Source organism: Festucalex cinctus, chromosome 6 (genome assembly GCF_051991245.1).
Source record: "Festucalex cinctus isolate MCC-2025b chromosome 6, RoL_Fcin_1.0, whole genome shotgun sequence".
NCBI classification, from domain to species: domain Eukaryota; kingdom Metazoa; phylum Chordata; class Actinopteri; order Syngnathiformes; family Syngnathidae; genus Festucalex; species Festucalex cinctus.
Genome location: NC_135416.1, coordinates 10,207,229 through 10,234,685, shown reverse-complemented (window position 1 = coordinate 10,234,685; position 27,457 = coordinate 10,207,229). Strand labels below are relative to the sequence as shown.

Here is a 27,457-nt window from a genome sequence, read left to right as displayed (position 1 = left end):
TTATATATATATATATATATATATATATATATATATATATATATATATATATATATATATATATATATATATATATATATATATATTTTAAATGCCTTACTATACATGGTCATTTAAAAAAACAAAAAAAAACACCTTATGTTACATGATTGTTTTAAAAAAAACAACCTTATTTTAATATATATAGTCGTTAAAAAAAATGCCTTACTATATTATTGTTATTTGAATTTTTTTTTAAAACAAACAGTTTATATATATATATATAGTCGTTAAAAAAAATGCCTTACTATACATGGCCATTTAAAAAAAACAAAAAAACAAAAAACACCTTATATTTCATGATTGTTTAAAAAAACCACCTTATTTTAAGTGGTCGCTTAAAAAAATGCTTTACTATCCATGGTCATTTAAAAAAATGCTTTATTATACGTGGTCATTTAAAAAAAAAAAATGCCTTACTATACATGTCATTTCAAAAAAATGCTTTATTATACGTGGTCATTTAAAAAAAAAAAAAAATGCTTTACTATACATAGTCATTTAAAAAAAAATGCTTTATTATACGTGGTCATTTTTTTAAAAATGCCTTACTATACATGGTTATTTTTATTTATTTTTTAAAACAAACAGTTTATATATATATATATATATATATATATATATATATATATATATATATATATATATATATATATATATATATATTTTAAATGCCTTACTATACATGGTCATTTAAAAAAACAAAAAAAAACACCTTATGTTACATGATTGTTTTAAAAAAAAAAAACCTTATTTTAATATATATAGTCGTTAAAAAAAATGCCTTACTATATTATTGTTATTTGAATTTTTTTTTAAAACAAACAGTTTATATATATATATATATATATATATATATATATATATATATATATATATATATATATATATATATATATATAGTCGTGAAAAAAAATGCCTTACTATACATGGCCATTTAAAAAAATAAATAAATAAACACCTTATGTTTCATGATTGTTTAAAAAAAAACACCTTATTTTAAGTGGTCGCTTAAAAAAAATGCCTTACTATACATGGTCATTTAAAAAAAAATGCTTTATTATACGTGGTCATTTTTTTTTTTAAATGCCTTACTATACATGGTCATTTAAAAAAAAAAAAAAAAAACACCTTATGTTTCATGATTGTTTAAAAAAAACCACCTTATTTTAAGTGGTCGCTTTAAAAAATGCTTTACTATCCATGGTCATTTCAAAAAAATGCTTTATTATACGTGGTCATTTAAAAAAAAAAAATGCCTTACTATACATGGTCATTTAAAAAAACAAAAAAACAAAAAAAAAACACCTTATGTTACATGATTGTTTTAAAAAAAACACCTTATTTTAAGTGGTCGCTTAAAAAAATGCTTTACTATACATGGTCATTTAAAAAAAATGCTTTATTATACGTGGTCATTTTTTTAAAAAATGCCTTACTATACATGGTCATTTAAAAAAAACAAAAAACAAAAAAAAAACACCTTATGTTTCATGATTGTTTAAAAAAAAACACCTTATTTTAAGTGGTCGCTTAAAAAAATGCTTTACTATACATGGTCATTTAAAAAAAAATGCTTTATTATACGTGGTCATTTTTTTAAAAATGCCTTACTATACATGGTTATTTTTAATTTTTTTTTAAAACAAACAGTTTATATATATATATATATATATATATATATATATATATATATATATATATATATATATATATATATATATTCGTTAAAAAAAATGCCTTACTATACATGGCCATTTAAAAAAAACAAAAAAACAAAAAACACCTTATATTTCATGATTGTTTAAAAAAACCACCTTATTTTAAGTGGTCGCTTAAAAAAATGCTTTACTATCCATGGTCATTTCAAAAAAATGCTTTATTATACGTGGTCATTTAAAAAAAAAAAAATGCTTTACTATACATGGTCATTTAAAAAAAAATGCTTTATTATACGTGGTCATTTTTTTAAAAATGCCTTACTATACATGGTTATTTTTATTTATTTTTTAAAACAAACAGTTTATATATATATATATATATATATATATATATATATATATATATATATATATATATATATATATATATATATATATATATATATATATATATATATATATATATATATATAGTCGTTAAAAAAAATGCCTTACTATACATGGCCATTTAAAAAAAAACAAAAAACAAAAAAATAAACACCTTATGTTTCATGATTGTTTAAAAAAACCACCTTATTTTAAGTGGTCGCTTAAAAAAAGTGCCTTACTATACATGGTCATTTAAAAAAAAATGCTTTATTATACGTGGTCATTTTTTTTTTAAATGCCTTACTATACATGGTCATTTAAAAAAAACAAAAAAAAACACCTTATGTTACATGATTGTTTTAAAAAAACAACCTTATTTTAATATATATAGTCGTTAAAAAAAATGCCTTACTATACATGGCCATTTAAAAAAAAAAAAAACCTCATGTTTCATGATTGTTTAAAAAAAAACACCTTATTTTAAGTGGTCGCTTAAAAAAATGCTTTACTATACATGGTCATTTAAAAAAAAATGCTTTATTATACGTGGTCATTTTTTTAAAAATGCCTTCCTATACATGGTTATTTGAATTTTTTTTTTAAAACAAACAGTTTATATATATATATATATATATATATATATATATATATATATATATATATATATATAGTCGTTAAAAAAAATGCCTTACTATACATGGCCATTTAAAAAAAACAAAAAAAAAAAACACCTTATGTTTCATGATTGTTTAAAAAAAAACACCTTATTTTAAGTGGTCGCTTAAAAAAAATGCCTTACTATACATGGTCATTTAAAAAAAAATGCTTTATTATACGTGGTCATTTTTTTTTTTTAAATGCCTTACTATACATGGTCATTTAAAAAAAAAAAAAAAAAAACACCTTATGTTTCATGATTGTTTAAAAAAACCCACCTTATTTTAAGTGGTCGCTTAAAAAAAATGCTTTACTATCCATGGTCATTTCAAAAAAATGCTTTATTATACGTGGTCATTTAAAAAAAAAAATGCCTTACTATACATGGTCATTTAAAAAAACAAAAAAACAAAAAAAAAACACCTTATGTTACATGATTGTTTTAAAAAAAACACCTTATTTTAAGTGGTCGCTTAAAAAAATGCTTTACTATACATGGTCATTTAAAAAAAATGCTTTATTATACGTGGTCATTTTTTTTAAAAATGCCTTACTATACATGGTCATTTAAAAAAAACAAAAAACAAAAAAAAAACACCTTATGTTTCATGATTGTTTAAAAAAAAACAACCTTATTTTAAGTGGTCGCTTAAAAAAATGCTTTACTATACATGGTCATTTAAAAAAAATGCTTTATTATACGTGGTCATTTTTTTAAAAATGCCTTACTATACATGGTTATTTTTATTTTATTTTTTAAAACAAACAGTTTATATATATATATATACATATATATATATATATATATATATATATATATATATATATATATATATATATATATATATATATATATATATATATATATAGTCGTTAAAAAAAATGCCTTACTATACATGGCCATTTAAAAAAAAAAAAAACAAAAAAAAAACACCTTATGTTTCATGATTGTTTAAAAAAAAAACACCTTATTTTAAGTGGTCGCTTAAAAAAAATGCTTTACTATACATGGTCATTTAAAAAAAATGCTTTATTATACGTGGTCATTTTTTTTAAAAATGCCTAACTATACATGGTTATTTTTAAAAAATGTTTAAAACAAACAGTTTATACATATATATATATATATATATATATATATATATATATATATATATATATATATATATATATATATATATATATAAATATATATATATATATATATATATATATATAGTCGTTAAAAAAAATGCCTTACTATACATGGCCATTAAAAAAAAAAAAAAAAAAAAAAAACACCTTATGTTACATGATTGTTAAAAAACCCCCACCTTATTTTAAGTGGTCGCTTAAAAAAATGCCTTACTATAGTCATTAAAAAAAAAACCTCATTATTATACTTGTTCGTTTAAACAAAAAAGGCCTTATGGTGGTTTCTTTTATTGTTATTTTTTTTAAGATCCCTTATGATCCATGGTCATCTATTTCAAATGCTTTTATGGTCGTTTAAAAAATACCTTACTATACGTGTTTTTTTTTTTTGTTTTTTTTTTTTGTTTTTTTGTTTTTTAAACAAACACCTTACTAATACTATACATGGTCGTTGAAAAAAAATAAACACCTTAGTGTACATGGTCATTAAAAAAAAAAAAGATGCCATCTTTTTAAAAAGCATTACGTGGTTGTTTTAAAAGATGCATTACTTTCGGTTGTTTAAAAAACACACTTTGCTGGCTAATGTGAAGGATATGCGGTTTGTATCAAATCTGTTGACCCTCTGAGGGCCCATGCTGGCTAAGGGCCCCCAAGCAAGTGCCTGCCTTGCCGACTGGCAAACTACGCCTCTGGCCCTGGTATGATAAAACCAGCAACAAGATTGATGACATCCTGTCGTTCCTTGTGTAAGTGGACACAGGTTAACTGTTAAAAGTGTTACAAATGACAATGTAGTGCAAGATTTTTTTTTTTTATTCTTTTACTGTATATATATATAAAATTTCTTTACATTTCACTCAATATAAAATGCAGCAGAGGTAGCAAAAGAAAAAAAACAATGCAAACTTTGCTTAGTAATATGTAAAGGACAAAATATATTTGAAAAACAAAGCGATTAATGTACCACCACATCTTTCTGACACTTAACTTGTTTTAAATGCATGAATTCAGTCTTCTTCCTGTGTCCGGTTGAACAGAGCTCATATTATACCGTCACCGTGCAAAGAAAAGCTCCCTTCACTGTCTCACTCCGCTTGTTTGCCATCTGAAAGGCGGCAATGTGACACTGTGGGAAAAACTTATTGCCCCCCCAAAGACTTCACACTGTTAAAAATGTGCTAAGCTGTTCACAAGCAGCCACAAAAGAATCAAACGGGATGTTTCAGTCTTGTATAAAATAGAGGCAACGTTTGTGTCTAGATTTTAAACTGTAAACGACTAATCGCAAGCTACTGGACATTTTATATTCAAACAAGTCCTTTTCAAATAGGGGTTCGCGACATGTTTTTTTAAATTAATTAATTCATTTTAACCGTAAAATAAAGTGTAATTGCACATCCGCTACACTGGATGGCATCGGCACGCTCATTGTCAGAGCTCATTGTGAGCAATTCCTTGCGCAAAATATTCCTATTATCTCCTCTGCACGAGGTGCACCGTCAACAATTTTATAGACAAATTATTATTATTTATAGTTGCGGTGAAGAGTTTGGAGGGGTGCAAAATATTTTCTTTTTCTTTGGGGATAAAAAAATAATAATTGAGAAGCACTGATTTAAACAAAGTGTATGGGTACACTTAATAATTGTTAATATTGATATGTTAATATCATTATATTGACAGAGTTCACTTGTAAAAAACAAACACACAAAAAACGTAAATGCCTGAAAATAAGATTAAAAACAGCTTGATTTCCCCCACCCCCCATCATTCATTTTTTTTAAAGGGAAGTCAAGTAAAAAAATCAATATTTTCTATGCAGCCCCACTCGTCTAAACATGGTGTTCCATCTCAGGGGGCGGCCATTTTGCCTTGTTCCATCACTTGCTGTTGACTGAAGATGACGTCACAGTTGCTCAGGTAACGGCCAATCACAGCTCAGCTTGCCAATGTCACATGACCAAACATAGAAAACAGGTGAACCGTGATTGGTCGGTACCTGAGCAACTGCGATGTCATTTTCAGTTGACAGCAAGTGGCAAAATGGCCGCCCCCTGAGAGTGTTATAAGTAAATACATTTTCAGTGCAGTGAAATTGGATATTGTCACGACAAAGAAATGGAAAAAACAAAACAAAACTGTATGTAAACGCAAAATGTACCTCATCATAATTTGCCATTTCTACTTGTTAATCGATCCCAAATGAGCGACAATGTCCCTTTGGATCAACTCAGCTACTAGTCAACCTTGTGCGCACATGTGGTGGCAACAACTCCAGCAGGTTTTCCTCTGCGACGAGCCCGCTGGTTGTCAGCAGGGGACAGTCCGCTACCTCAACAGGTAGAGCGTCCAGGCGGTTCCCTTTGATCTCCAGTCGGATTAGTTGGCCCAAGTTGGCCACCCTGGAGCTCAGGTAGAACAAGCCGTTGTTTCCGAGGAGCAGAGTCTTGAGTCTTTTACAGGAGAACAGTTCGTCCGGTAGGGTCTCCAACGAGTTGTAAGCAGCGGAGAAGAACTGCAGGCCCTGCAGGATGCCCACCTCGGGTGGGATGGTGGTGAGCTGGTTGTGCGAGACGTCCAAGTGCCTCAGCTTGGTGCAGTAGAACAATCGCGGGCTCAACTTCCGCAGCTTATTCCAGCTGATGTCCAGAGTCTCCAACGTGTGCAGCTTGCTGATGTGATCGGGGATGTAGGTGATTTTGTTGTGCCACAGTCGCAGCGTCACCAGCCGCTGGCAGTGCTGCAGGCTGAGGATCTCTTCCACGGTGGTCAGCTTGTTTTCCTTCAGGTCCAACTCCTGTAGATTGCTCAAGCTGAAGACTGCGCTGGGGATCCGCTCCAACTCGCAGCCCACCAACTCCAGCGAGACCAGGTTGGTCAGCTTCTTCAGGTTGCTGTAGGCTTGGATCTTGGCGCCTTCGTTATAGATGCACAAACGCTGCAGCTGCTGCGCCACGTCGCAGATGCTGGCCGGGATCTTGGTCAGGTTGGAGCGCAGGGTAAGGACCCTGAGGGCTGCGAGCTCTCGAAGGGAGTCCAGGGTGGCACTTCGGGCTACTTCGGCGGTTAGCGGGCCGTTCAGATGCAGCTCTTCTAGTCGTTGCAGGTGGTACATCCACTCGGGAACCTCATCCACGCTTTCAAAGCACAGGCGCAGGAACTTGAGTTGTTCTTTGAGGTGCTTTAAGGCGGGCAGCTGGACCTTGGCCTGGCAGTAAATCAGCGACAGATCCCGAAGATTCTCCAGCTTAGCCACGTTGGGCGAGATGGAAACATTTTTAACCTGCTCCAGTTTCAGCGACTCGATCTCAGCCAGCTCGTAGACCGTGTCGGGAAGTCCCGGCAACAGAACCAGGTGTAACTCCTGGCGGTCACTGGCATTCTTCGCCAGACGGGCTCGCAGCTTTTTGGCGGTCCACTCGTAGTTGAGGTTGAGCTGATGGAGTCGGCTCTCGCTCACCTCGGACAGGAAGAAAGCGAATCGTTTAGCGTAGAGGTCATCGTACTGGTCCACCAGGTGGAGCAGGAAGGCGAAATCGTTCTTCACGTCCGGTATGTCGTTGATGCCCGTCTCTAGCCTGACGTGCTCGAAGGAGTAGATCCTCAACGGGCGGTGGAACTGCCAGTACAGCGTGTAGATGCACAACATGCCGTAGACGGCCACAAAGCAGATGTAGCAATAAGCCAGTTTGGAGAACAGGTGAGCTTTGTTGTGGTTGCAGCAGTAGATGTCAAAACCGGTCAGCTCGGGTGGAACCAAACAGCGCACCACGATCTCGATGTTTGGCGACAGCGCGGCGGTGTAGATGATGATTAAAAGAAACTTGAAGACCTTGAGGGACGTTTGCAGCACGTACATAATATACAAGATGTCCGCTTCTTCGACATGAGTTCGGAACTTTTTCACCTTCTCAAACAGAGCCTTAGCCTGCTCGCCTTCCTTTTTATCCAACACAGACGGAGCCGACTGAGACTCTTGGGTCTTCTTATCTGGATTGGACTTACAGGAGGCGGACCGTTGAAGCAAGGTGGTCTCTTCCTCGTCGGCTCGTCTCTCCGTAGGATCTTTGGATACGGTGTTTCTCCTCCAGCTGACCAACTTTTCCTCTCCCCTTTCCTCAGAAACCTCACTCAAGGCCCTGGTGGTCCAGGGGGAGTCAAAGCATTTTCCCAGGATGGTGACAAACAGGTCAAGTTTGGACGAGGTCCCGGGGAACTTGAACCAAAAGCTGCTGGTTACCATGAAAATCATGGTGTGGATCACCACGAGGTACGGGAAGTACTTGGCATACCAGTGCACAAAGCGCTCGTAGCAGTAGTGGTTGATGAAGACATACTGGTGGATGTCCAGATTATTCTTGCGGCCAAGCACCTCCCGGATGACGGGATTGGTCGGCTTTAGATTCATGCTGTCCCATGTCTGGTTCTCGGCGTAGTGGCGGATGTGGCTGCAGTCGATGGCGCTTGGCGTCGGACTGGTGAAGGGGCTCGGCAGGCAAGCGATCTTGTCTTGGGTGAGCTGGAAGAGAACGGATGGAAAGATTATTGGGTGACGGCGAAAGAACAGTTTAACAAAGAAAGTGTCAATATCCAAAAAACGTTTTTGCTCCTAACTTAACTCAGGGGTCAGCAACCTTTACTGTCAAAAGAGCCATTTTAGGCCAAACAGATGTCCAAAAATCACAAAATATTTGATGAACACTGTGATGAACGGAACAGTGTGTTAGTGTGTACTGAAGGCCCAAGAGCGAGTTAGAGCTGCACCAGAAAATATGCACCATCCAATACTTTGAGATTCATTTTGTTCTACCTTTTGTCTTCCATTTTTGGATTATTTTTTTTTCCTTTCATTTTTTTTTTCATAATTTTGAGACTTTTCTGCCTTTCTGTCAAATTTATGACATTTTTGGCCATTTTATGGCCACATTTCGGTCATTTTCAGCCTCTCTTCCTTTTTTAGACTTTTTAATAGCTATTTTCAACATTTTTTCTGCCTTTTTCATATCGGTTTTCTGACAGTTTTTGGAAATTTTGTGGAAATTTTATGGTAGTTTTCAGAATGGCTTTGGTTTTTGGACATTTTATGGTTACTTTTTGAACATTTTCTTTCCTGCCTTTTTATATATATATATATAATTTTGTGAATGTTTGGCAATTTTGTAGACATTTTGTGTCAATTTTGGGGTTTTCTTCTTTTGTATCCATTTCTGAAAATGTGTAAACAAGATGTGCCGAATTGTGACATCACAGCGGTTCAATTAGCAAGCGGTAGCCATCACCTTTGCCAAAATTGGAAACGTTTACAATCGGAACTTGAACGTATGCGGAAATAGTACTTACATTTCTAACGTCTTAGCTAATCTTTGGAATATTTATGACGGAATAACTCCAAAATGGGGAAGTACTAGATTTATTTTCAAGCAGCCAAATCTTATGGTAAGGACTTTCCGTTTAACAAATGGTTAAGCTAGCTTTAGCGTTCTTTAGACTACTTCAATACTAGTACTACAAAGACTTTCCATTGAAATAATTGGGAAGTTCTAGATGAATTTTGTCTATTTTAGCCAGAATTCCTCATATACAAAAAAATTATTGATTTTAGTTTGGCAATCTTTCCTCAAATAAATCACATCCTACTGTAAGAAGATCAGATTCAAGCAATGATGGAAATGCAGTAATCCTTACAGCAAATACACCAAAGTAAATTCTGATTTCTACACTTGAATATATTAAGGAAAAAATACGGCTTAACCTGAGTGTGGTCATCAGCCAATCACAGGACACACAATGACAAGCAACCATTCGCATTCACTTTCACACCTGTGGACAATTTCGTCTCCAAATAGCTTTAACTTACAAAATTTGATTAAATGTGTCTATAAAGTTCATTTTAACAATAAAATAAGAAACCTTCTCATTCTTGGTTTTTATTTTATGATTTGAAAATGACAAATTCGTAATGATTCATAACAGTTAATTAACTGAGTGGGGCTCACCTGCAGGGTGCATCCAAAGACTCCAATCATGAGCATAGCCACACACAAGTACTCGGAGAAAACATCCCACCACGGCTTGAGCACCCGGTACTTGGAGTTCTGTTCGATCCCGATGTTTCGGAATTCTCCCACTGGGATCATCCTGGCTGCTGGTCCACATTGAAGGGAAGAAAAAAAGTGAAAAATGTTACTAAATATACATTTGTTCCAATATTTTTGGACAATTTTAGATTTAGTAGGTGAGGTTTGATGTTTTCATTCCATTCTTGTCATCTATAGTTATTGGCATATTATCAATATGCACATTTTTTACAGGGTTCTTCTTTTAATTTTGACTAAATAAAAATATTATTATTTTTTAAATATTGAGTGAAAGTTTAGTGATTTGGAACCATTTAATTTTTTCCCAATTAGTTATTGTGTTTTAATGTGAATAAAACTAGTACAAACCGCAAACAATATTTTTGATAATTGATCACATTGATTTGTCAAATTATTTATATAGAATAGTAACGGCCCCAAGTCTGATCCTTGAGGAACACCACATTTTACCATAAGGGGAGAATTTACTTCTTTTCAATGTAACAAACTGTAATCTGTTCTCCAAAAAGGTAGAGAACCAACAAAGCCTGCATACCTAATCCCCAAAATTTTAATTTCTGTTTAAAAAAAAAAAAAAAAAAAAAAAGATTCACTGTGTCAAATGTCTTCGATAGATCGGTAAATTTACTATTGGAGATTGATTTCTATCATTTGTCATGTATCACAATACATTTTCAAGAATCTTTGAAAGTGGAAATAAAAAAGGGGTCTAAAGTCGGTAAATATAGTTGCTTTATAAATGGAGATATTTCTTACTGTTTATAATTGTTGTGGTACAGTAAATGACAGATTATTATTATTATTATTATTATTATTATCATCATCGTGGAACCGAGAGCTCATGTGTTAGGTACAACGCAAATTCAGGAGCCAGTATCAGGTCAGGTGTATTCCTAGTGGTTCAACCAGTTTGACAACAATACGTCAGCTACAGTTTTTATCATTTGCCTTTCACACGCACTCTCAACATTTCTGGACAACTTGTGCTATTCCTTTAACATTCCGTTTTGATAATCCCTGACATTTTAAGAGGAGTTATAGTTTGAATAAGAGCAATCGTTTGGTGCAGCCCAATTGTTTAGTGTGTGAGTGGTAGAGGCGTTTAGACAAACATCTCAGGTGCACGACTACAAAAACACACACACACACACACAAAAGGTTGTGAAATCACCAACATCTCCTCGAAGACCGTTCAGCCTGACACTTTTTGTCAAAGACTTAAAACAGTGATTTACTTTCCCCAGTTCATTTTACCAATCATAAACAAACTTGAAAATGAAGACTCATCTTTATGCAATAATATTGGACTTACCTTGTGCGGCCGACAGGACCTGCAGTGGTGTCAGGTAGGTCTCGGGAGGCCGTCTTCATGGATCAAAAGAAGAGCGCACCGGTGTCAAGTTGCACGACAACAATGCATATCCGGACTAACACTTCAAAATAAAGGCGTTATAGGAAACATCAGGACGCAAACTCCAAAATAAAGTCGTTTTAGAGAAAGGTTAAACGAGCTTTTCAAGTACAGTACAGTAGTTCGGGTTTAGGCTAAAAACGAACAACTGTACTTGAAATGCATTTTAGCCCATAGGAAGTATTGTAGTGTCAGTTAGTTAATCCAACTGTGAGAAGTTTTTATGTTTTTTTCAGCATTTTTTTTCTCCCTTCTTTTAAACTGAGCTCCTCCTATAAAATAAGTGGACAAAATTATAAAAGTTTTTGGATGTTGTAGTCTACACAATCAATGGTCATGTAATGCTGTAAATGCTAGTACATCAATACAGTACAGTCTGTCTCCCTCTGTTGGTCTTTTTTTTTTTTTTTAAATTCATTTCATTGTTTAGTACTTGTGAGTCGTGTGACATGCAATGACAAATTCAGTTTCCTTATAACAACATGGCACCACGCAATACAACAAACATATTTTACTATACAATTATTGTACAGGTTTGTTGGAAAAATGTACAAAGCAGATTTTAAATTTCCAACCCAGCTATAGATGAACAATAAAATCCCTTTCAAAGTGAACTGAATTCTTTACAAACACTTTCTCCATCAACAGGCATTTAGACTCAAATACAACACATGCTTGTTGCTCAAACAAAAAAAAAAAAAATACAACAGCAGCCCGTTTCAATACAAAAGTGTTGTCAGTTCAGAGGAACACAAAAAGCAAATTAACTAATAAATAAAAAGGTGAGCTCTTCCATTCTGTACAAGAATTATTTGAATATCAATGTACAAAACATCGTGTAGAAACATTTGTAGCTTAAACGGCTGTTACAAACAGATTTTTATTTTTTATTTTTATTTGTCCTTTGTGTTCAATTGTTGGAACGCTTTGGACAAACATGGTCACTTTTGTTTTTGAGGTCTGGTGGAAGAAAAAAAAAAAAAGTCAACTTTTCAGTGAGAAATTGGTGTTTTTAAATCAAAGACAAATTAAACAATCAATCAAGTAAGATGTTTGAAAAGCTACAGTATTAAAATGTCCGCTTGAATCCAAAATTCTTGTATTGGCACTTACATCGAAGACCAGGTTTTACCTGCTCAACATGCTGGGGCTCATCTTGCACCTTAGAGCCCCCAGAGAAAAAAAAAGAAAACAAAACAAAACACTTTGCTGTTTAAGACACGTACTCGCACTGAACACGCAATGTGGAATGGTGCAAATATTTCTCCCAGGGTCCGCTAATTATGTTGTTAATTAAACATACCTGGTTACTACCACGTGAACACCTTAATGCCATAGAAAAAGAAAAAAAAAGAAAAATGAAGAAAAGATGTCACAATGAGAAATTCAAATATTTATAAGTGGTGAAAATAGTTTTTTTTTTTTTTAAATCTTCAAAAAAAAAAAAAAAAGCTGTATTTTTCCATTAATACCATATTAAAGTTTAAGTTTAACCAGGGAATTGAGTTGTCATTCTTGTACTGTAGTATTAAATATTTCATTCTAGAATTGTTGAGGTGATGATTGTTTTGGTGCCCTGGTCCCCGTATGTAGGTAAAAAAAAAAAAAAAAAAAAAAAAAAAAAAAACCTAGATCCACCAATCCGACGTCGGGCCTACCTCCTGTGGCGTCAGCGTAGAAAAATGACGCAAGTCGTAAATACACACCGCAACGATCCTGAATATTTTGTACCTTCAGTGCATATGCGAGAAGTAATCCTCCTCCATACCATGGGCAGCTGTAGTCATTATTCCTAAAGGCAACTGGAAACCTCTTTTCAGGAACGATATAAAAACATCAACAATGCAAACCAGTTACTTTTTCTCTCACGATGTCCTCAAACGCGAATGATACCCTCTGGCTTTTTGCACAATAGCGTATAATGCCCTCATTGTCAACCCTCGCTCTTGTGATCGTACGAAGATTAAGGCAGAAAAGGCGCAAGATGAGGAGAAACCGCATAAAATGGGCAAAATCCTGGATACCTGAACCTTTGTCGAGAGCTGGAATTCAACGTGTCAAATTCGCTGAAAATGCCCCCGATGTTTTCTAACACGATCCAACTTTACGACAGTAATTTATACACTGATCAGACGGCGCATATCGTCGCCCCAACGCTGTCCGACTCCCGACATCGGATTGGTGTATCTAGTTCTTTAGAAGCACTGGTCTAGAATACACCTCTGTGCTTAGGCCATAAGACCTCTGAGGATCAGTTAAAAAAAAAAAAAATAAAATAAAAAAAAAAAAAAAAAAAGTAAAGCCCCAAAACATTTAACCCACACATTCTTGTAGTAATATTTGTCAAATCAAATTGTGAAAATAAACTGAACATGACTCTCTGAGGACTTGCAAAAATTGAAATGGCTCTCAGAGGAAAAAGGTTCCCACTCCCGATTTAGATGCTCTGCCTCAATTAATTCCAACACTACATTTATGATGGATAACTTACATTTGATTACATTTTAACCCTTGCATTTATTCCATGTTGATGTTAGTGCTTAGCAAATTCAAATGAGTTTGTTTTTGCTGCTTCTAGTTAAACTTCGCCAAAGAGACAAACAAGGTGACTTTGAATGATATGAGATGATATAAAAAAACATTTCCCCCCTCAAATGACACTTTTACACACGACCCCCCGCTATAGCTAGAAATAAAGAGCCCCTGATGGACCAGTGCACTCGCGCAGCCCTTTTCAGTCCAACCTGGGAGATGAACTTCTACTCGAGGATCTCAGACTGAGGTCTTGCTGGGTTTGGCAGAACACAAGTCAGGATGCAAAGAAGGTCGCCATTGATTATACTGCGGCTGACAGTGGACTTCAGACCTTTCAAGTTATAATACTGATTTGGTGTTAGCTCCAGATTCAAAGTGTACGTGAAGGGGCGGTCGGCGGGGGGGTTTACAGTGTGCTGAGTTGCCGACTGTGTTGCGAAGGTTCGTCACGCTGCCGTTCGGCTGCGAGACTCTGAGGCAGGTCCTTCTGGCAGGGCTCCATGGTGACGGCCACGCCGACGCCGCTGCGCCCCGACGTCATGTGCGTAACCTCCGACCAAGTGTCCTTCTCGGGGTCGTAACACTCCACGCTGTCGAGGAACGTGCTGCCGTCGTAACCGCCTGCCAACACGAAAGCGGTGTAAGAATCACGAGATCAATACAGTTGTGTGCTTACAGTGCTCCTTACCCAAAACATAGACGCGTCCGTGTAAAGCAGTGACTCCCAGAGCACTGCGTCGGTGCCTCATAGAGGCAGCAAAGCTCCATGTGTCCGTTTCCACATTATAGCGCTCCACCGTGTTCAGTTGGTGTGTGCCGTCATACCCGCCCATCACAAAGATGTGATTGCCCAGCGCGCAAACACCTACAAGGGGGATAAACGTTGCTCAATTCAAGTGTTTTTTTTCCAATGTCATGTTTGGTACTCACCAGCTCCGGAGCGCGTGGTGTTCATGGAGGCCATGGTCTTCCACTCGTCCCTCTCGGGGTTATAGCACTCGCACGAGCTGAGTCGGCTGGTCCCGTCAAAACCGCCCACGGCATACAGTAGCCTGTTGATAACGGCCACGCCCACCCCGATCCGCCGTGTTAACATGGGGGCCACCAGCTGCCACTGGTCCCTTTCTGGGTCATACCTACACAGAAGGAGCAACGGGGCAAAAAGTCAGCAACTCCCATTGACTTGAAAACGGTGCAAAGTAATTACAGCTTTATATTTTTTTAAATTCTCTGAATTGCAGCAACAAACAGGCCGTTGCACACTAATTTTCATGGCAAATTCTTGAAATAATTTTAAGTGATGATTGGTTCACATTACTTTTCACACGGAAAAAAATAAATCTACTTGTACTTGCTTGCTACTGATCAGAGTTCATCCGGACAAAAATGCCAAAGCATCAACCCTGGCATTTGCCCAAATTGGTTCTCCTTTCTAACCAAAAAGTAAAGCATCCTGGGAAATGGTATGCAAGGGTGCTTAAGACTTTCTCATAGGTCCTGCTCTGATCGACACAGTTACACATGTTCATCAGACCATTTCAACCGGTGGAAAGTTCATGTTTTTTGTTTAATGTATCTTAAACATGCATAGTGTGTCGTTAATAGGACCGAGGACAACGATGGGAAACAATCAAGTAGGAATTTTCTTCACTGGGGCTAGAAGCAAGTTCTTAAGTGACCGTCATGCCATTTGTTTTGTTACACGTACGTCCGCTAAGTTTCGTGATGCTTCCTGCAGTTCCCTCGGTTTCAGGATATTGACAAAATAAATGTTAAAGAAATCATCTATTTTAGCCTCTTTTACGTCCGTTTGATTCTTTATTTTCTGTCTGTAAATTGGGAAGAGTGAACGGAGGTTTACAAGTGTATACTTCCGTCTTTTCGAGCTTTGCAATTGTTTTTTTTTTTTGCCTACAAACTCCATTAGGACAGTCAAAAATGGCTCCAAGTGCACCTGTCATTTCGTCACTTAAGGCTGAAAAACGTTTAAACAATGCTTGCAAGCTTTAAGGCGTGTGGTGACGCAAACTCTTTCAGCACTCCATTCGCCACCATTAAAATGACTGCTTTGTTTGGTATCAAGTTTTTTTTAAACTTGATTATTACGCATACGCAAACGTAATACCCACTCCGCTTATTTAGCTCAAAGTTGGATACACTCCACTTTTACGTGGTTCCAGCCAGATTGCATGTCAATCTTAGGTTATTTTAACAATTAGCAGGCTTCTCTGTCTTTCCTCATCATGTCATTGTGAGAACAATACTTGTTAGAAGTGCATCTTATTCGCCCGCCATAGAGACGATGATTAACAACTCCATAGTGTGTTTAGCTGCACTAGCTAGCCAGCCGACGCTCTGCCTTAAAAAAAAATTAATTTTTGCTATTCAAATCGTTTTGATGAGCCGCATAATCCAAATTCTGACTCAAAAACTGTAATGTGAAACCTCTATAAAGACAATGCTTGGCACGTTTTATGTCTTCTGAGAAACAAATGTGCTCAAGACCTCACCAGTAACCCTGACAAAATCAATTTGCATTGGTTTTCTTGGAGTGGAAGTTACTTTCACTGTATTTTTATACAAGACAATACGGCTCATCCAGACACACTACATGAGCCCCATTCACTCACCTTTCCACACTGTTGTGGTGAATGCACCCGTGCGATCCACCCACCGCATATATCATGCAGTCGATGACTCCCACACCGATTCGGTTTCTGGGCATGCTCATGGGTGCACATGGCAACCAGCAGTTGTTCATGGGGTTGTAGCAGTCCAGTGAATTTGAGTCCATGTTGCCATCGGGGGCGTTGTTCCTCCCACCCACGGCGTAGAAAAGCCCACTGATGACACAGGCCGCCAGGCCACTGCGAGGTACCTGCAGGTCTGCTAGCCTGAGCCAGGACCCTGAGCCGGGATTATACGCCTCCAGGTAGCTGAGGGACTGCTGGAAGTAGCCCCCGGCCGTGTAGATGAGCTGCGGCACCTTGGGGGTTCGGCAAGAATTGACTTTGGTGGGCTTGTGCAGGGTGAGGTCCTGGAAGATCTGCGCAAGGTAGTCCTTACACTGGGGGTCCCAGTCTAGAGACTGGAGCTGCGCCTGCAGGAAGTTGGGGGTGAGGGAATGGCAGCGGACGGCGTGCAGCAAGGCCTGAACGTACGGCCGCCGGTTCTCTCTGTCATATCGCACCCAGGCCTCGCACGCCCGGAAGACTTCCGACTCGCAGCGTACGTTGAGCTCGTCGCGGCTGATGAGGGTCACCAGCTGGCAGTGGGACAAGTTGAAAAACTCCTCCTGGGTCGCAACCTGGAAAAGAGGATGATGTAACCGACTTTGGACAAATTCATCAAATTCAAATCAACACTGAAAGCTGAGCGTACCTGGCTGAAGTTCATGTAGATGTATTCCCGAGCCTTCTGGTGGAGCTCCGTGCAGCCGATCTGCTCGGCAAAACTGGCGATACCGATGGCGTTACTGGGGTCGAGTTGCTGGACCAGAAAGTCACAACAGGCCTTGACGACGCTATCTATCTGGTACATGACGGCGCCGTTCATCACGTGGATCACGCACTTCTCGCCAACGGAGATACTGGCTGTGTAGGCAAACTCTATCAGTCGGTTCATCACCTGGGTAAGCAGAACGACAGAACATGGCACGGATCATTAACAGGCAATCATCACTCTAAGCAGAGAAAGACATATGTTTTTTTTTTCCAGGGCCGATACGATTATTAGCATTCATTGGACACCGAAAACCGACATTTGGAGCCAATATTAATTTTCACTGAAAGAGAAAAAATATCGACATCAAAATTTGAAAAAATACAAACTCCAGCTCTTACATTTTTGTAAAATATTGGAGTTTAAAGAAAATCACAGTTCAATAGACGTCTTTGTTTTAAAAATCAAAAACAAAAAGTTCAGGGATCTCCCATAGGAAGTACTGTAGTGTGTTTTCAAAATTTAAATAAAAACCTAAGTAAATAGCACCCTATTGATTTGTCCAGTAAATTTTCTCACATAAAGTTCTCCAAAATCTCAAAATATCTGGTATTAAAATTTAAAGGTGAACGATGCAAGATTAGACTCAAATTTGAGTGTTAAAATAACCATATTTTTCACCCGCACATGTTTTAAGAATTGTATAATGGACAGGAGGCACAACTGTGGCACAATGACTGTTGCCCCTATTTTTCTGTAAAAGGAAAAAATGTTGGAGCGTTTGGGCCGGAATCTTTCACTGTGGCTCTGGGCATGACGTCATGCGCGTGCACACTATTGTCCCTGTTAGCTCTCGCGATTGTTCACGCAACTTGACAGACAAGACAGCTAATTCAAGATGGACTTGAAGAGACCTGCACCCGATACGTCTCAATACCTTGTGGAGACTTCACGGAAGACAAAGAGAAGTAAAAAACTTTCTGACCAGTGTCACAGGAGGACGCGGATAAATATAGGAGCAGCGTTTGTCAGGTGGAGAGAGCTAAGAGCTATCCTGGGGATGAAACGGGACCCACAGCTTGCTGACTTTTTGCTAAAAAGGTAGGACTTCGTAACAAAAATACGATAGGGTCTATTTATGATTAGCAGTGCAGAATAAAACTACCACACGGTCGCTTACTAATGTCTCTGCACTTGGGCATATATGATATTTGCAACGTACTGCTATCGTCAATGTCATCCAATTCACGGGACGCACTATTTACGTTTGAAAGGTTGTAATTATGTAAGCTTTTGTCACTCAAAATGACTTTCACATACAAAGTAACTTGAAGATTAATACGTTTCTTACCTCTTATTAAGCCTATGAAAAAGGCGTTGTGCTCCGTGTTTACGTTTGTTCGATTAACTTGGAGGTTTGCTCGTGCCCGAAGAGTCGCGCACGCTCCTGGCCGTGTGCACGTCGCTGGGGTCAATTCCACGTTTCGCCAGAGGGGTCGCAAATGTGCAAAAACTCTGAATCTTGCATCGTGCCCCTTTAACTTATCTTAGTTTTAATTTCAAACAAGAACAGGGGGTGCAGAGAGTTCCCAGGGTCAGCAGCATGTCTGAAAATTTAAATAATTAGTTCTCTAAATCATCATTAAAAAAAAAAAAAAAAAAAAGATCTATTATCAGCCGTATGATTCTTCAAAATCGCTGATGCTGATATTTGTCAAAATGCTAAATATCAGTGCCGCTAATCTGCCCAGGCAATAATCGGCATTTCCCTAACTAGGTCATTTGTGTTTTTCTAATTTCATGGTTAGCCACAAAAGTCAAACAGTTTGAAAAGCAACCAAAAATGAAAAATATAAATCAAACAATATTTCAAACCCTAATCGCTAATCCCATGAGACTGAGCATCTTAATATTAACCATTTGGTACACAAAGTGTATGCTTTTCTTTGAAATGTCACCATATGGTACTAGTGATAACAGAGTTGCGCTGTCATTATCATAAAACATTATTAACTGTACAGGTGGTGTTGTCAGTAACCTTTTAACACTGTTATCTGTGATACAAATGCAAAAAGAAGTTAACCATTGTTTAAGGTGGTGGGCAGGAAGGTTTGATGATGGCAAGTCTTGTAATGATTTGCCCTTATGAATAATCTTAACTCAAAAGTATAATAATCTATGTGACCTTCACCATGTCACGCGTCAAATCAAACATCAAGCCAATTATGGTCGAGGTGTCTCACCTTGGGGTGGATGCCCTCGATGGGCACCAGCTCCATGCCGCATTCCTTCAGGCCATTGGTGAACATGGCCCTGAAGACGGGTGACGACGACGCCAGCACCACCTTGTGCGCCACGAAGTCGACGGCCTCCAGGTCCCGGTAGCGCACGCGCAGCGTCACGTCGCAGAGCTGGCGCTCCAGACGCAGCTCGTTCATGATGGCGAAGGCGGCGGCCGTGTGGCTCTCGAGCGTGTAGCTGAAGACGCGGTGGCCGTTGCGCGTGGACGGAGTCACCAGCGCTTTGCATTCCGTCAGGCACTCTGACATCTCCTTCCTTGTCTCCTCCTCCTTAGTCTCTCGCACAAGAAACCTTTGGCGCTGTCATGACACCGCTGGGCGAGCGTGGGTGAAATTGGGTGGGTCCTGTGGTTTGGCTGCCTTTGAGTCAAATTTATGCAGATACAATGACTCCCTTTTTGAGTTCAGTACCTGTGTCAAGCTTCGTGACTCATTGCGGAGTTGCTGGAGACCCCACAGTTGCTTTGACTGCTACGTGACTCAGTTCCAACATAATCAAAATTGAGAATTCCATTGACTAGCGAGAAAAATGGGGCAGAAAACTTCAACAGTTTCAACAATAATCACTTTAGGCTATTTGTGCCATATCTTTGCAAGCAAGTTCTTTACCTCTGATGGGAAAAGAGAATGTAGTCCAATACTTGCAAAATGAAGCTCTTGTCGTTCTTGAGCGCCCATTTAACCGGTTTGGTAGAATGTTTTCATTGAGCACGCCAAAAAATAGGAATATCAGCAAAAAAACAAGTAATGATAGTGGAAGAAAAACTGTTTTCCGTCACAGAGGCAGTTGTGTCCAAGGAAGTGTTGTAGGAATCAAATCAAAGTCCAGGAGAAGCAATTTGGGAGCTCTTCCTTGTTGTATCCTTCCAGCGTTGTAGCTTGTTTGCACCAGAAAGCAGTTGGCTCAACTAACATCTGGAAAGAGAGGGAAGAAAGTGACATCAGATACGCAATACACTTAATACGGTGTCAAAATACATCCCGCTGTGCACCTAATAAAACACCAATAAACACCATCTTATGTCGTATTACAGGACACAGTACAAGTGTTTCTACGGAACTTATTCTGAGTGCAGATAAATGTAATCAACATTTCCTTCTTATCATGACACTCATGCCACTTACAGTCATCACAGCACAGATAATAAAGTCCTAGTGTAGGGTGACGTGAATGAGACGGGAATAGAAAGCCTACGCACTATGACCAAGCAAAACAGGTTTTTTACAGTCTTCAGGAACGAGGACAACAATAAGCTACAAAAGATTGCTCAAAATGTTAATGTAAGAGGTGGGTTACTTCCAACAAACTTCATTCAATCTCAATCTTGTATAAATTTACTGTGCATTAAACATGTGGACAATGACTGCTCTCAGCCCGCTTGTAAGTGGACTCTGGTTCAAGTGTGAACACTACACTGACTGAAGACGTCGGCATTAAAATGGATCACAAATCACAAATATACTGTGTATAAACCCAATAACGTCGTCACAAGTCCATCTATGTCCAATAAATACTTTTTAGAAGCTCTAAGTGACATCTCAGCAGCCGGCATTACCATTTTGAACCAAATACATTCCAAATGGTGTCCAATTCTTTTGAGGGATCATCCATACTTCTTTTACTAATGTGAAAAACAAAAATGCATGCATGTTTTTTTTTTCCTTCTTCTACTGAACAGAGTATTAAAATAAAAGACTAATGTATCCTTAAGTTGTAACTCTACTAAACATTTTTTAAACTGCTTAAGAAGCCATGTACTGTAATATATGCATGCTTTGGAAGTTAATACACTGGGTGTGACTGAAGTGAAGTTTCAGCATGACTCAGGTCTTTTTCCTTGTGTGAAACAATGAAAATACTAAAACATACTAGGGGTGTTAAAAAAAATCGATTCGGCGATATATCGCGATACTACATCGCGCGATTCTCGAATCGATTCAATAAAAAAAAAAAATCGTTTTTTTTTTTTTTTTTTTAAAGAGCTCAGAATTGTTCATTCGGTAGTCTTACCGATTCAACGTCTTATCATCATTGCCTTTTTTTTTTTTTTGTGTGTGTGTGAATAGATTTTTAAACTTCCATTTTTAATGGAAAAATATTCAACAAAACGTCTGACTTCGGGTTAGAATTCACACCTTGAGCATGGAAGAATGTTATATGAACGGAACATTAAGCCTTAATATTTTATTTTAATGCTGTTCAAACATGAAACAGATTACAACCTCTAAAAGACTGAAATTTCAGATAAATAAATAATACATTTTCATATAAATCTTACACTCTACAAGCTTACTGATTAGTATTTTCTAAATTTAAATGAAAAAAAATCGCAACAATCGACTTATAAATTCGTATCGGGATTAATCGGTATCGAATCGAATCGTGACCTGTGAATCGTGATACGAATCGAATCGTCAGATACTAGGCAATTCACACCCCTAAAACATACCATAGTTTGACTTGCGCACAATTATTTTACATTATCATTTGGTTAAGGAAGATTAATTGATTCCACAACAAAACAGTAGTAAGATGACATTTTTAAAAATGATCAAATGTGAGGCTTAACGAAAGAGTCCTTTCTACCAAAATGGATTTCCGGTCTTTACATGTGTTTAAATCCCACTGCTGACAGGTTAGTTGCCGGCAGAGCTCAGTCGGCCGAGCATGAGACTGAATCACAAGGTTGTGCATTTAAACCTCACGTTGGTAAGCTACTTCGGTCAAATGTACCCCACGGGAATGCCAAAGAAGCCAAACTGTCTCAGGTTTAATAAAACTAATAAAACAACAACAACAACAACAACAAAAACATCTTTACACCTGAGTGCAACGCAACCTACCCTCCTCTTAAAAAAAAAAAAAAAAGAGAGGAAACCCGAGACACTCTAAGTAAAAGACCTTTATTGCAACATGGCCAGTTGATTAAAAAATTGCCTACGCGTTTCGGCCTTGGTAGCCTTCGTCAGGGCAAGCAGGGCCGAAACGCGTAGGCAATTTTTTAATCCACTGGCCATGTTGCAATAAAGGTCTTTTACTTGGAACACCTATGAGTGCCTCAGTTTTCTCTCTTTTTTTTTTTTTTATATATTCTTTGTGGATCCTTCCACTGAAGAAGAGCACCGAATAGACATTTTTTGAAAAAATCCAACATATCCTAGCAGCGCTCCTGCATGCTCTTATTGTCTACCCTCTTCTTTGGAAAAGCTGTTGGCTGCTCCCATGTTTGACAAATGGCGAAACTCAGGTAATCTTAATCAAACAGTTACGTTCACAGTGATATGAAACATGCTGCCACTGTGATGTTCTGCTTTGCATACATCTCTGTGCAGCCTGAAATTGCACACTGTTAGTTTCACGAAGTTACCACACTGTACAGTTTCAGTTTGGCATGGTGCGGTTTAGCTTGTTTCTGCATCCACAAGTAGTTCCTGATACCGACTAACACCTGATTGATTCACAGTGGGCTGAACATGCATAAAAAAATAAATAAATAAATAAATAAAATAAATAAAAGTGTTCATTGTTCAAGGAAACCACAGAGGCAAAAATCTTTGTTATGTCATGCAGAAATTGAATACAGGTTCAGGTGTCATACTAGGTTTCCTATTGCTATGAAGAAACTTAACGTGTGATCTGAATAGTTCATTTGCCTCAATTGGAAGATGATTCACTTCAACCAAATACAGATAACCGGTATTCAACAGAGATAATAATTGCATGAGTGGTACCCAATTAAGTAAATTTGAATTATTTTCAAAGTGGTTAGCAATCAATGTCTTAAGCCCTTTTTATACTGTACTTGGTTTTGTGGCGTTAACAGGTTATAAGACAGCACATGGATGACAGTGGCTCGGCACAAGCATGTCCACATTGGGCACTGGTTGCTAAGCTACAGAAAAGGTTGGGTCAAAAAGTAGTTAGAATGGAAAGCCCGGACTTTATTTAGAATGAGGATGATGTGATACGAATATTTTTAGAACTGATTGAAGCTAGCAATTATTCAACCGATTAATCAACTAATCTGATTCATTTTAATTTTATATTAAAGGTGTATTACAAAAGCCCCCCAATTTTGTTTGTTAACCAGTGATTGGTGTTTATTTCGTACTTTGCATTCGTATAGTTAAGGGGGATTTATATTGCATTATGTTACCGGTTCGGTCATTGTTTTCCAAAGTAAAACAGATGTTTTCAAATGCCTTACATGAAGGATTACAGAAGTCAGTGAACAATTACTGTTGATATGCTGAAATCAGAAGATCTGGACATTTTAAATTAAAAATGGCTCCAAACGATTATTCGTTTATTAAAATAGTTGCCAATTAACTTGAGAATCGATTATTTGTCAATTAATCAATTACTTGACAGCTCTTTAAATTTATTAGTATTTTCTACATTCTCATAACCAGGATCCTCTGATGGAAACCATTAATACATTGTGGTCTACCGCCTGTGCTTTACGAGAGGATCCAATTAGGAGTATTTTGTTTTTTGTTTTTTAAATTAGGAGTATTTCAAGAACCTTTGGTGAGTGTTCCACAAGCTCAACCCAGTTCTTACACAATAGCTTGTACAGTTTTCCTGACAAATACACAACCATGCAATGATTAGCGTTAGAAGCACTGACTGTAAGCGGGAAAATGAGGACAAGCCACTAAACCGGAGTACGTTTGATTACTGGCATGTTGGCAAGGAGTTACTGGGTGACTCATCCTGAACTCTTCGCAGTGGAACTCAATGTACCAAAGCATGACCCGCAAGTGAAGCTAGATCTTACATAATAAATTTACACAGAATAGAACTGCCGCGTACTCGACATACACCATTCATCCCTTCTTCTGGTTTTATTTTTATTTTTTTTTACCCATTCCTCATCCACATGCTGCATTTGGCGCTCGCTTTGCTCGTAAACACTAGAGGAAAAGCGCTGAAAATAAAGATACACCGAAATGAATTAAGCTAAATTCATAGAAGGCTTTATGTAGCGCTACGGAAGCCTCCAACTTGTTCCTGAGTAAGCCAAGTAAAAGGCTGTTCATTTGAATCAAGTGAACGAGCTGCCTGATAATAACAACAACAGACGGTAGCTAGCGGCATTGAACCGCTTCGAGAACAAAACACGCCAAACCGGGCGAAACTAGCCGAGTTCTGATAGGATAAACAGCACCTCGCTTACGAAAACATCCACATTAAAGTCACACTTGAGCTCAAATCTGTCAAAAAAAAAAAGATACTCACGTCGCGTAGCCGAGTTCCTCCATGACAAACCGTGCGCCACATAAGAAGGGGGAGGGAGAAGTGAGGTGAACGGAGAGGGGGGGGAGGAGGAGGAGGAGGAGGGGGGGGGGGGGGGGGGGTAAAGCGGTAACTCACCATGACTAAGCATTGTACGAGGGCCTCCCCTCCCCTCCACAATAAGAGTGCCCCGCCGTGGCCTCAGTTGACACGTAACGGCGGTCAATGGGGTCACGTCAATGGGAGCTTTTATTGAGAAAGGTTTGTGTCATAGTGAAAGTACTGTACTGGGCTACTGCCAGCTCAGTCAAACTCACCGACCAGGGGAATGTTCACTGTTCAGCATGGCAACCTCGACAATTTCAGCCAATAAACTTTGGTTATATTATTATTTTAAATGTATTTATTTTTGATTAAATTGGCATTGAAATTGAGAGCTACCAACACATGTACAAGATAGATAGATAGATAGATAGATAGATAGATAGATAGATAGATAGATAGATAGATAGATAGATAGATAGATAGATAGATAGATAGATAGATCGATAGATAGATAGATAGCAATAATGATTTCTCTACCAGTGTTTATTATGTTCATGATGACTCCTACAACACCCCGACGAAATTGCAATGGCCCATTAGAGGTGAGTTAGGTGAAGCTATTCACGCGGGTACCATGTTGTTCACCCCTGATTTTAAATCTTTAATGAACCTAACATGCATCATTTTGGATTGTGGGGGGTCGCCAGAGTACCCAAATTAAATGCAAAAAAGCGCGGCAAAACAATTATCAGCAAATTAGACTGTTGTTTTGTTGTCATTTTGGATTGATTTACAGTTTAGGCTGATTAGTGCAGCTGTATGTTGCCTAAAACTACAATCACAGTTACAGTACAAACATTGTTAAAATGGTGTCAATCAAAAGCACCATTATCTGAAAAGGTGACATTCTTCTTATTTTCAGGGTTATGTGTGGTTGCTGAGATAGACTTCAGCTCATTTGTGACACAAATGAGGACAAGTGCAATAGAAAGTGTATGAACTGTGCCTGTGGATGTGACATCCACACATACTAGAGAAAACCACGTTCAGGTGCTTTATGGATTTGAGTGATCAATGGCGCTAGCACCTATTATGTACATATACCTCCCAAAAACTTGGCATAATCAGTGTTTATGCATCAACAGTTGAATATCGTAAAAATGTTCATGTGCAATTAAGATGATACTTTTTCATGCATTTGATGACTGTTTGACTTTAATAGTCATTTTGAAGTATGCACAACTGTCTTACCACTTACAACCACAAGGTGGCATGAAAAGACAACTGGAGATTAATGCAGCAGGCCAGGGCGAGTCAAGATCGTTTCAATCACCTTTACAAGCGTTACGTGAAATGAACTGACCGAGCTTGCCATTTAATCTTTTTTTTTATTTTTTTTATGACTCACTGATTAAACACATGACTTTCCAAATGTAATTTTGAATCGAAACAGGACTTTCCTTGAAATTCCTCACTCACTTGACTGCCCAAGTCTATCTTTTGTTCTACTCAATGGATCCCAGTTGCCTAAATAGATCCTCGCAGACATATTTCTCCAAAACATTATTCTAAGGCCACTCAGAGATAGGCTTGGTGTTATGTTTTCTGTTATAAAAGATTTGTTGCTGAATAATTGCTCCAGAGGGCTGTAAAGTCTCGTGTAAATATGACTTTATGACCTCTATGGCTCTGTCAGTTTATTTTGTTGCATGAATTCATCATAAAGAAGAGAAGAAGGGGTCTGTTAAAAGATGGCTCATCAGCGGATAACTCCAGCATCTGGAACATGTGCAAATACAATCAAAGGAACCCCCAAATCCATTTTTTTTTTCAAGTCTGTCTTTTCGGGAGCAGGGATATCACTAAAGGATGCAAAGCATGGACTTTAATGCTGCCTGCAGCCTTTTTCCATTCATTTTCTATAGCACTTGTCCTCATTAGGGGATTGGTCACATGGGCCTATAGCTGGTCCATCAGGGAGTCAAAACCAGCCCATGGGAAGAACTTTTGCAGGGTAAATCTTAGAGAAGACATTAACTGAAAATGTTTTTGTTCAATAAGTTGCATTTGTTATATATACATTTACAAGAAAGTGATCACTGCATCTGCTTTCTGAACAGATCCTGCTTTGGTATGCATGATGTAATGATTCAATTGAGGATGTGGAGACTTCCAAATAGCTCTGGAAATTTGTGTGAATTTAAAATGATCTTTTATTATATATATATATATATATATATATATATATATATATATATATATATATATATATATATATATATATATATATATATATATACTGCAAATATGATACTTATAGATGTCCACTGTGATCTGTAAGATGTACATGTGCAAATTGAAAAAGCGATTCATCAAACTGAAATGCTGTTGCACCGAATTAGCAAATTTTCAAACCGTGAACCTCAGAAGACTGAGTTAGCTGTGCTAATCACTACTTCACTGTGCTGACCACGTCGCCTTTGAAGTAAATACATATTTGTCAAAATACGACTTTGGGCATAGAT

General features: G+C 37.5%; 2 protein-coding genes across 3 annotated transcripts; both read right to left on the bottom strand.

Annotated features, from left to right (window-relative positions):
* Positions 1–4,671: 4,671 nt before the first annotated feature.
* Positions 4,672–11,345, bottom strand: LOC144021239 (volume-regulated anion channel subunit LRRC8C). Of its 2 annotated transcripts, none has more exons than XM_077525361.1 (3): positions 11,274–11,345; positions 9,860–10,008; positions 4,672–8,382 (listed from the first exon to the last, which is right to left on the bottom strand). In XM_077525361.1, exons 2-3 carry the CDS (start codon positions 9,998–10,000, stop codon positions 6,094–6,096), a joined length of 2,430 nt encoding a protein of 809 aa, XP_077381487.1. In that variant the 5' UTR covers positions 10,001–10,008; positions 11,274–11,345; the 3' UTR covers positions 4,672–6,093. The 2 variants fall into 2 exon arrangements, with proteins under 2 accessions (XP_077381487.1, XP_077381488.1); XM_077525362.1 differs by having other exon boundaries at positions 9,860–10,005; positions 11,274–11,327.
* Positions 11,346–11,868: 523 nt separating this feature from the next.
* On the bottom strand, positions 11,869–24,962 carry keap1b (kelch-like ECH-associated protein 1b). Its single transcript, XM_077524837.1, has 7 exons — positions 24,891–24,962; positions 19,592–20,563; positions 17,289–17,534; positions 16,538–17,214; positions 14,838–15,043; positions 14,596–14,772; positions 11,869–14,528 (listed from the first exon to the last, which is right to left on the bottom strand). The coding sequence occupies exons 2-7, from the start codon at positions 19,895–19,897 to the stop codon at positions 14,314–14,316; spliced, it is 1,827 nt and encodes a 608-aa protein (XP_077380963.1). The 5' UTR covers positions 19,898–20,563; positions 24,891–24,962; the 3' UTR covers positions 11,869–14,313.
* Positions 24,963–27,457: the final 2,495 nt, after the last annotated feature.